The sequence below is a fragment of the Acyrthosiphon pisum genome, chromosome A1 (genome assembly GCF_005508785.2).
Source record: "Acyrthosiphon pisum isolate AL4f chromosome A1, pea_aphid_22Mar2018_4r6ur, whole genome shotgun sequence".
NCBI classification, from domain to species: domain Eukaryota; kingdom Metazoa; phylum Arthropoda; class Insecta; order Hemiptera; family Aphididae; genus Acyrthosiphon; species Acyrthosiphon pisum.
Window position 1 is genome coordinate 141,369,400 of NC_042494.1, and position 11,350 is coordinate 141,380,749.

The 11,350-nt window shown below is 27.0% G+C and overlaps 1 protein-coding gene across 2 annotated transcripts; it reads left to right on the top strand.

Annotated features, from left to right (window-relative positions):
* The first annotated feature begins 6,019 nt into the window (after window positions 1-6,019).
* Window positions 6,020-11,350, top strand: LOC100163347 (DnaJ-like protein 60-like). 2 transcript variants are annotated; one of them, XM_029486060.1, is made up of 5 exons: window positions 6,020-6,434; window positions 9,980-10,082; window positions 10,166-10,332; window positions 10,609-10,731; window positions 10,978-11,350. In XM_029486060.1, the coding sequence occupies exons 1-5, from the start codon at window positions 6,247-6,249 to the stop codon at window positions 11,138-11,140; spliced, it is 744 nt and encodes a 247-aa protein (XP_029341920.1). In that variant the 5' UTR covers window positions 6,020-6,246; the 3' UTR covers window positions 11,141-11,350. The 2 variants fall into 2 exon arrangements, with proteins under 2 accessions (XP_029341920.1, NP_001155569.1); NM_001162097.2 differs by lacking the exon at window positions 6,020-6,434 and adding an exon at window positions 8,858-9,091.

Here is an 11,350-nt window from a genome sequence, read left to right on the forward strand (position 1 = left end):
CTGCTATTGTAACAATATATCAGGAGCCTTGTATTAAATTTTCAAGTATTTTTACTCAACAAATAAAGTTTTATTGACATTCATAGAAAAAAAAACTAATAAAATTGGAAACTGAAAATGTCCCTAAACAGTTCAAAACTAATCAAAATATTTTGAAAATTTTATTGTGTATAGAAAATAGAAATATAAACAACCAGTGAAAATTTCATGTATCTACGGTTATTTGTTTTAAAGTTACACCAAAAACCAAAATCGATTTTCTCGAAAACGGCTTTTGCGTAAAAATTCCCGTTTTTCCTTAATTTTTCTTTTTTTTTCACGGCGCTTTTGAAAACTATTGGAAATTTCAAATTTGACCTCCCGAATGCACTAACTAGATTCACTTTCCCATCAAACAAGATACAGTTGAAGAAAATCGAAGCAGTTTTACTGCCCAAACCGTGATGACAGACACAAAAAAAAAAAAAAAAAAACACACATCATAATTTTTAGTTATTGAAGAAATATATAAAAAACATTTTTGACAAAGGTCGGTTCCTCAATACATAGTTAAATATTAACCAAATGTATATCATAACGCATTATGTCAAAACAAGAATGATATTCACTTGCAAAAGAAAAAATGTGGGTAAGTGTATGTCGCTCTGCTGTTCAATAGGTTACAAGTTGATCACTGTATAATGGATATGGATAGTATTAAATTTGAATTCAATGATATAATATCACTGTATAAGAAAAACGATTCTGAGAGGAGACGGTTTGTCAGTCTAGGTATTAGACATACCTATTATAGGTATACTTATCTATAGTATTAAAAAAAAATTGACCTATAATAGGTATTAATAATAAATTCCAAATTAATCATAACACAATATCCATCAGGTAACGCGTTATACATCAACAACAAACCGTGGTACTATCATAGATATATAATAGTATACTTTAGAAGTTTTAAGTACCCACAAATAATATTATACAATCATTACAATCACAACAAAATAACTAAAAAAGGTATTCCAGGTTTTTTAATATGTAATTTCGTCCAAATTTGAACTTAAAATTACTATAAATCATATTGCCGACATCTAACCTATTCTTTATAATCGTGGTCCAGAGTGATGACACCTTATCAATACACCTTGACGAAAAATGATTCTGAGCGGACACGAGATGAATATATATTTTATATTAGATTTTTTTATATTGTTATTAGTCATATGGTAGCCGGTAAGTTGAATTATATTTTTAAAAAAACAATGCATTTGTAATTTGAATATTATTATCCTAAAATAATGGTGATGAAAAATAGTACCTATACAATATGTTATATTATATATTATATATATACCTAATCGGACTGTTTTTTAACCAGTGCTTTAGATTATAGAGACGCCACGGCCTTAGATTATTAGATACCTACTAGATCAGTAGATCTGCCATAAACAAGGGAAGTCAGTATAACAAATAGTAACATTTTATTCAAAATTTGGTTTTTGTAATTTTGTTATATACATTTTATCATTCTGCGTACCTATTGTGTATAAAACTTTACGTCGTTATACACTAACTTCTAGTTTCTATGGCAGATCTACGTACTTTCAGATCTACAATCTGCTTCCTAGTGTAAATTTGTAATAACGAATTATAATGTTATTAATGTATTATGTATTTAGGTACTAAATCCTGATTAATTTTCCATACTTTTCCTAAACATGTATGTCCATATTCATAGTCAATTTGTGTGTCACATAAGACATAGTTTAACATTTCTTACGTGACACAATCTAAATTGACTATGCATAGTGCATACGGACACTAGATTTGTAGCCTGTAGGTAAGTTTTATAAGTATCATATTTAATTTTATTTAAGATTATTCATATGTATTTAATTATTTTAGATTTATGTTATCATTATTTTATTTATTCTTTATATATGATAATTGACAGCATTATATGTCATGGCCCATGGGTGGTGAATATTATATGAGTATAACAAATTCTCACTAAGGTTATAGGTATTCTGTAGATTTTAGTCCAAGTTCTTATTAACTACCTATACTCAATTGATAGATTTTACCAAAGCTATTTCAAATAAATTTTACTGGATTACAATTGTAACAGAACGCAATTAACTATTGAAAAATTACTGATTCAAATGATTATTTCATTTATTATATTTCATAAAATGAACTGCGGATTAATACATTTGTTTAATTAGGCACTAATGTGCTATAGTTACTACTTACTAATTTACGGGTGAATATCCAATGTCAAAAAAATTTGAAAATCAAACGCCCATAGAAGTGAATGTGACTTTTTTTATTATAAGTATAGAAAACTTCAGACGCTCATAAAACATGAGTTACACCAAAAAACAAAAGCAATTTGTTCGTAAGTGGGTTTTGCGTAAAAATTATTCCTGTTTTATCTCAATTTGTTTTTTGTTTTTCTCTACGCTTTTTATAACTACTTCCGCTTTTTCCAAAGTACCAACTAGGTTCACTTTCCTACCAGAAAAGAAGCTCTAGTAAAAAGGTGATGACGGCCACCTAAAAAAAACACAATATCATTGTATAATCGATACATTCAATGCTCCACTCAGAATTTAAAATTAAAATTAATAGTGATTAAATGTTAATTTTAATCTTTTTTTCTTTCCGATATACTTATATTCTAGTATTGTTGTCAATAAGCAGAAGTCAGAACATTCAGAACATATAATATACTGCAACAAACATGATAATGAAATCACTCATTAAATCAGATCCGATAAAAAATGTACTTGTAAAAAAAAATGTACTAATACCGGATATAAAAAAATAAATGATTTGATTGTATTTAACATTGAGGGTGTGGCTTTTATCATAACAGAGGCAACTAATCTGAATACTAGCTACGACTTCAGGCTTCGGACAATCAAAGTTTATTAGTTTCCTTGAACAATGAACGACTTTGTCGCTGTTTAAATTGTATTGATTTAAATTTTTCAAAATCTGATATAAGTAATGAATTATTAATAATAACAAAATATATTATATATTATAATATTAAACTAAATGCCCTTGGCCGTCAATTTACTCAACCAAAGTTACTGCACCTAAATATTATTACATGTAGGTATTGACCTTTTATACATTGTCATATTTCCTAACCGTTAAAAAATTATATATTAACAATTTATATGATATAATGTAAATATATTCTAGTGGTAACTGTAGTTGCCAGCTGTTTTGAATAAATGAAACAAAATAAAATACCGCTTCATATAGTTACTATAACAATCAATATTATATACTTTCAATCAATAATTATTATATTTTTTAATTTTGGAATAAGCATGGTACTTAGGTATGTACGAAATATAAAACAATTAATAATAGAACCAACCCTTTTATTTATTATGAATTATGATTATTATTTATTAAATAAATAATACTGACGGACGAGTGTTGATGATTATTGATTATTGAAGCCCACACAGGCCATAGAGTTATATGTAAATTGCAAGTATAATAAGTATAGTATAAACTAAAAAAATATATAAATATGTAGGTATATACTTAAATGAAAATTTATAAAATATTTTCTGTGAAGTCCAAGGGTATTTCACAGAATTGTTTGTGATATAAGTATATATCCCAACCAAATTTCCATTTACATCTTAGATTTAGAGTCAATTATAAATAATGCATAAGTGTTTAGTATAGGTACAATGGCGTATAGCATTCACAACTATACATATATAGGTGCTTCAACTCACAAATGCTTTTCTGACAACCCTATTACAAAAGATGCATTTATTAACGATTTATCTATACCTGATGGACTTTTATTCAGTCTGTTCCTTCCAAAAATACATCTGATATAGCCAAATATTGGAATAAGAATATTTTTGAAACATTTCAATCAGTTTTGAAAATGATTTTGTTATTAAAATAAACTAACACTATACCTATAGTGTGAGTGCAAGATCAAAACATTTTCAATTAAAGAATATTTGGTTTGTGTTCTTAGTCCCTGCAAGTTGATACCTAAGTATTTTTTACTCGTCTAATTGGTTGAAAATAGCAAAATCAATAAAGCTGCTGCAATACAAATTACAGTATAACTGCAAATCCACAAATTACTAATTCCTAAGGAAAAGCATGAAAACTATTTCTATTAACTTTAAAGATTGCAAAAACCATTAAAATTAAACAATAAAAGAAGTGAAATAACTAATAATAGTTAAAATAATCATGTATTTAAAATAAAAATTATTTACTCATTAAAACCCATAATTTTATATAATATGTATTTTTTAAATTATTTTTACTATTAAAACCGTATGATAAATATTTGCTGAACTTTAATACATATATGCACATAATTTATAGATTCATATTTTTGCGAGTTAAACTCTTTTTGATTCTGAGCAAAGCGATGAAAGTATTGATTTTACAATGACGTGTTTTGTTGGTTTTTTTTGTATCTAATATAAGTTATATCACATTTGGCGTATCATATAAAAATGCTTCGATTTTCCACTTCAGCATCTATTCTGGTAGAAAATAGGATCTATTTGGTGTATAGAAAGGATCAAAAGTAAGAAATTCCCAATAATTTTCAAAAACGTCGGAAAATAAACGGTCAATAAACTTGAACATTTGATACAACTATACAATGTTCCTCATAAGTTGTTTATAAAAATTAAATACAATTTGGGCGTATACCAATATTTTTTGAGCTTCTATGGTTAAAATTTAGACAAAAGTCGTCAAAATCACGAAAATTTTCAAATTATTTTGAGATAGAAATTCATAAAAATAGTTATTATTTATATCAAAGATTTGAAAATTGTATACAATGTTACTCAAACATTTTGCAGTTGAAAAATATTAAAGATACACATGCCACGGTTTTTTTTTTATATGCATTTAAAGTTCTAAAATTGACAAAATGTATCCACATCTAAAAAATTTGCAATTATTTTGTAGTTAAAAATTCATAAAATGTTTAAGTTTTATACAGAAGGATTGAACATTTAAAACAAGGTCGTCATAAGTAGTTCATATTGCAACTAAAAATCTAAAAAATATTTTTATAAACACAGTTTTTCAAAGATATTTTAAGTTCGTATTTAGAGGAAATTAGATAATTAAAATTTTAAACAAAGAATAAGGATTTTAGTTATTTTATTGTAATTTAAAAATATTTTAGGTGGGTTAGTTCGTGGATACTTTTAAAGTATAGTTTTATATTGTATATACCATACTGACATTTTCAAATGCAATTTTTTTTAGCTAACCTACTGTATTAGGTACTAAAGTTTAATTACTTTAATAACAATATATTATAAAATAAACTTAGTAATATAGGCTGATCGTTTAAGCTCAGAATCGTTTTTCGTATTCAATGATTTTATATCATTCAGTGGTTGGCAAAGAGGCATTCCCCCCCCATAAAAAAATTAAGCATTGGATTCGCTACTGACATCATTGAATTCAAATTTCAAATATCCATTATATCGATACTAGTCTTCTATACTATAGTCGTTCTCAACTGACGTATCACGTTTTACCGTGATGTGTATCTTCATAAAAATTGTTTATTTATATTGTACGTGTTCAAATTATATGATAATTTTATGGCGTTATGACATTATGGTAAAAACCACAAATAATAAAAAGCGGGCAAGTGCGAGTCGGACTCGAACACGAAGGGCTCCGTAGCAGCAAGTAACATAAATAATAAGTCGTTTCGTTCGGCTGGCACGAACTTTGTCCCCAACACTAGGTCCAGCAGATGTCTTATCTAATATTATAATAATATTACCCGCTCGGGTAAGCGCAGTCGGGAACCTGCCCCCGGAGCGCTCCGCACCCAGTACCGATCAAGCCACGCCCTGCGCGAATTATAATTATTATTCACTTATTTATAAAAAAAAAACTACTTGCTAGATCTCGTTCAAACCAATTTTCGGTGGAAGTTTGCATGGTAATGTACATCATATGTTTTTTTTAGTTTTATCATCCTCTTATTTTAAAAGTTATGGGGGGACACGCATTTTACCACTTTGACAGTGTCTCCCGCGCAAACTATTCAGTTTAGAAAAAAATGATATTAGAAACCTCAATATCATTTTTGGAGACCTATCCATAGATACCCCACACGTATAGGTTTGATGAAAAAACATTTTTGAGTTTCAGTTCTAAGTATGGGGATCCCCCAAAATTTTTTTTTCCTATTTTTGTGTGAAAATCTTCATGCAGTTCACAGAATACATCTACTTACGAAGTTTCAACTGTATAGTCCTAGTTTCGAAGAAAAGTGGATGTGACACCCAGACGGACAGACAGACGGACATGACGAATCTATTATGGTTCCGTTTTTTGCTACGGAACCCTAAAAAGGTGGACAAGTGGGTGTCGCTTTGCTGTACAGAAATTTACAGGTGGGTCACTGTAATGGATGGTGTTACATTTGAATTCAATGATATAATATCATTGCAATGGTATAAGAAAAACGATTCTGAGCGAAAACGGTCAGTCAGCGTATATTACTATATAAGTAAATATTTGATGATCTTATTGTGAATAAAGTAATTTATAGGTATATAACCTATTTACGTGGAACCTTGTTTTAAATTTTTAATCCTTAGCTATAAAAGTTGAACATTTTATAAATTTTAACTACAAAATAATTATTAAATTTAAAATTTGATAAACTTTGTCAAAATTCGAACTTTAATGCTTATAAAAAAATTGTGCCTATGTATTTTCAATATTTTTCAACTGCTATTGTAACAGTATACCAGGAGCCTGCATTAAATGTTCACGCTTTTTTATCCAAGAAATAAAATTGTATTGATATTTATTGAAAAAAAAACTAAAAATAATTAAAACTGACAATGTCCGTAAACAACTCAAAAAGAGCCAAAATATTTTAAAAATGACAAATGTTATGGTGTATAGAAAATGAAAATATAAACATTCAGTAAAATGTTCATGTATCTACAGTTATTTGTTTTTGAATAACAATAAAATAACAAAATCTCTACATGAGAAATCGAGTGAATATCCAATATTGTAAAAATATGAACTTCAAACGCACGTAAAAATTTAATTTGATTTTTTTGTGGACATTTTTTTTTTTTTTGATAAAGGTAGACAAACTTATGAATAATCTTGTATTACATTTTCAAGAAAAAATTTTTTAAGAATTCTCAACTTAACATAATTTGCTAATATTTTCGTGATTGTTCCGTATTTTGTCAAGGTTTGAACTTTAAATGCTTATAAAAAAACTGTGACTAAGGATTTTTAAAATTTTTCAAATGTCATTGTAACAATATAATATGTGCCTTGCATTAAATTTTCAAGGTTTTTTACCCAACAAGTTGTATTGACATAGGTTTAATGTTTATAATGAATAATGATTGTTACTTTTTTCTATGAACCTATATTCATTGTTTTATTTGTGTCATCTTAAATAAAAGTTGAAAAGCACCGCTCTAGACACCTACTGTAAAGCAGAGCGGTACCCATGTCTTGTACACCGTTTGGTTTATTGAGTTTTATGTTAAATAACAGTAATACTCAAGAGTCAAGTACTCAAGTTTAAGTTATTATAAGGAACATTGATAATTTGTAAAAATAAAAATTAAATAAATGAATGGAAAAAAGTTTGAATCATATAGAGTTGGTACATATTTTAACGCGAGCAACGAAGTGAATGGGATCAGCTATAATATATATATACAATTAATACATTTTTGAGTCCTTGAACTTATACTTATAAGTTATAATATTGCCATAATGTATTTCACCTGAGGTAATTTTTGCTCGGACAACGGCGGTGGGCAGCTAGTATAATATAAACATTCAGTCAAAATGGCATGTATCTGTACGGATATTTGTTTTATTCCCGTCTTTCCTTAATTTTTATTTTGTTTTTCAAAATATTAAAAATATTAAAGATACATAAGCATGGTTTTTATAACTTATAACTGATTTATAAGTATTTGAAGCTCTAATTTGAACAAAATTGGTCAATATCACGAAAATTATTTTGTAATTATTAAAAATGTACAAGATGTTCAATCGTATAGATATTAAGTAAAGCTTGACAGTTTAATACAATAGGTTCTACCAAAACTTCAAAAGTTTTTTCATACTGGAACCAAAATATATAAACACAATTTACAGCTTTTACATATTATATTTTATATAAGTACAAAATGACGAGTGACATCCACTTCCCCGTTTTTTTTTTAAACTTTACGTTAAAATTTGTGCGTGGTTAAGCATACATGAATATTGCATATTTTATAAAATATTAATATACTAGGTAGGTATACAAATCACTCATATGGGGTTTATCCATCGGCGCCCGCAGGGGGGTTCTAAGGGTGCCATTGCCCCCTTGTAATTTTTAACTGCATGTACTTTGTTATCAATATCGCTATAACTAATATTAGATTATAATTTACAAGTAATTTTTATCTTGACTCGGCTGGAATTTTATCCTGCGGGCGAATTTGGGTTTATTTCCGTGGGTATTTTGCAATGGACTTTTCATACCAGGATGTATTAATTTTTTTCCGAGGTCTTTTTTACCGACTACTGATCACGCCACGTCATATTTTCGATTTTAGCATTATCTCTTCGAAATGTCTCTAAAATAGTAAAATATATTATTCCATATTTTTATTTGAATCAGAAATTATTTTCCCGCCACCTGTCCTAACACACTATTTATCATATGTATATTATCACAGAATTATTCTGTGATATTATCACGAGTTATTATTATCAACAACATTTTTTTTTTCATTCAAAAATTTGATAACATGAAAATCAGAAATCTTAAAAAAATATGACATTTGATGAAATAAAACTCAAATTTTTTTGGCGTTTCCTAGGTATTTAAGTTTTGTTTTATTTTTGTCTAAACGCATCCACGCAATTTACTTTTGGTGAAGTAATTCTAAATATTAACTAGGTACCTTTTATGTCTAATTAAAACATAAATTATGAACAATGTTTTTGTTGTGCCTATAGCTCTTAAAATAATTCGACTTGGTTTCAAGGATATATCAATACGTTGCCAGTAAGTCACGACGCAATTGTTGTTTGATATTTTTAAAATATAAATTGTAAATATTAATATTAATAATTATTCTAACTATAAATACCTAACACTGGATAAATTCTAAACGTCAAGTAACATCAAGATTTCAGATTTGCTGGTTGGTATTCATATTTTATTCCCTGTACTTGTACGACCTATCTCCTGTCTTCACTCTTTTATCTGAGAAATTATTAATAAATAATAATAATATATTTGGTATGAAAAACTACCTAGAAATGTACAGTTATTACTTACACGCTTCAGCATAATTGTTTGACTCTTTCAATATTATTACATTGTATATTTCAATACATTATTTATATTTTTTTAGCGACCAAGTTGTCTGATGTAGGTTGTCTTAATTTTAAACATTACCTACCTATTGGGTTTTAAATAGTTTTATTGGATTACTTAACCTACCTATTTACTCTATTTCCATACATTTATTATCTACACATTTGTTTATTGATTTTGGTCACATATCACAATCGTCTACAAAACGTATTCTTTTTACTTTTATTTTTATAAATCATGCGTTTTGATGATACTCGTCATGATGCCTTTTTTTTAAATGTACCTATATTATTATAATTTTTTTCCTTTTTTAAAAATATGATTGCCTCATAATATTAGTATCCTATTGTGTCATTTCCTTTTGTTTATACATTTTTTGAAGTTATTCTCATGAGAACTACCTATTAGGTATATGTTTCTTAATTTCTAAAAGTATTTGTTATAAGTTGTGTTTTGTCTTAATTGAATAATAATATAAATTATGTTTAATTCTCAATGGTATACCCAAATGCATGTCGTAAAAACGAGTTTAATATTTTTAAAATATTAAACCATATTTTTATCATTCATTAGATCATCAAAACAAAATTTATCTTCATACTATGACACATTAAACCTGAAACCAGGATGTACAAAAAAAGAAATACGTAACTCATTTATTAAATTATCTAAATTGGTAAGTATTTGCTTATCTTTATTTTAAAATGATTAACACAAGTTACACTTAATATAAATACTGTCTGTGCCTATGTTTTCTAGAACCATCCAGATGTCTGTGGTCCTTCTTCTAATGATAGATTTGTACGTATCAATGAAGCATATAATGTACTAATAGATGAAAACAAGAAAAAGTTATATGATGAAACATTGGTATACACTAAGAATAGTAATCCAATCTATTATCATTACCGGGAACGTCAAAATAGGTAAGCAAAAGGGCAAAGCATAATTTTATTCTGATATCATAGTAAATCAATGATGCCTAATAGGCCATAGTGGATGTAGGTATACTATAAAAATTGAATTATTTCAAATATTATAGTAAAATAAATTGAATTTGAACTACCTCTTTTACTACTTGTCTAATGAAATCTAGAAAATTAAAACAAAATACTTATCTCGTTTAACTAATTTTACAATTATAAATTTAAAATATTCAATTAGATTTTTAATACAAATGTGTTTTTGCTGATTTTTATTAGTGAAAATTGGAAAGATGTATACAATAATCCAAAAAACCATTGGCTAGCATCAAATATTGCAATTGCAGGTGTCTGTCTTTCTATACTAGTTGTTGGATCCATAATTCGATATAAGGGTATAAAGTAAGTACATTCAGTTTTTATATTTTAGTAATTAGTCAATATATCCTTTATCATATTATAATTATATTCTGATTAGGGATTATTTATTATATTATTAATTAGGTATGTTAGTTTAATTAACACAAATTATTGCATTCTAACAATATTATTGCATCCTATCAAACAATTTTTTAAGTACCTAATGTCTCTTAAAAAAATAATGAAATAGTAGTCATTTATGTTGTATATTATATTATTTTTTCTTAGAAAATCTGCCTCAATGCGAAGTTTATTGATGGATGAATCTGATGAACGCTTGTCCTTTTTAGAAGAACAAAAATTAATGAAAATTGATAAAACCAATGATGAGCTTGTAAAACTCTTTGAACAAAATATTGCAAAAGAATATGGTCATATCGTAAAAAAATAATTTGTTGTTACCTTGGATTATTTGTTTATAGACTATTATTGTTAACTTTTTAATGTTTGAAATAAATTTGTTGAATTCATACAATATTTATACCTATACATTTCAGTATTTGTATTTTGTGATACTATAAATATTATAATATATTAGTTATTCAGTTATCACTGACAAATTACAATAAAAATGTTATAACACACCTATAATTTCAAAAAA

Excerpts from the sequence above, each read along its gene's own strand:
- LOC100163347 (XM_029486060.1), top strand. The coding sequence starts at position 6,247 with ATGCAGTTCACAGAATACATCTACTTACGAAGTTTCAACTGTATAGTC. Across the intron at positions 6,435-9,979 it reads TGCTGTACAGAAATTTACAG|ATCATCAAAACAAAATTTAT; the intron begins GTGGGTCACTGT and ends ATCATTCATTAG. Across the intron at positions 10,083-10,165 it reads TTATTAAATTATCTAAATTG|AACCATCCAGATGTCTGTGG; the intron begins GTAAGTATTTGC and ends TATGTTTTCTAG.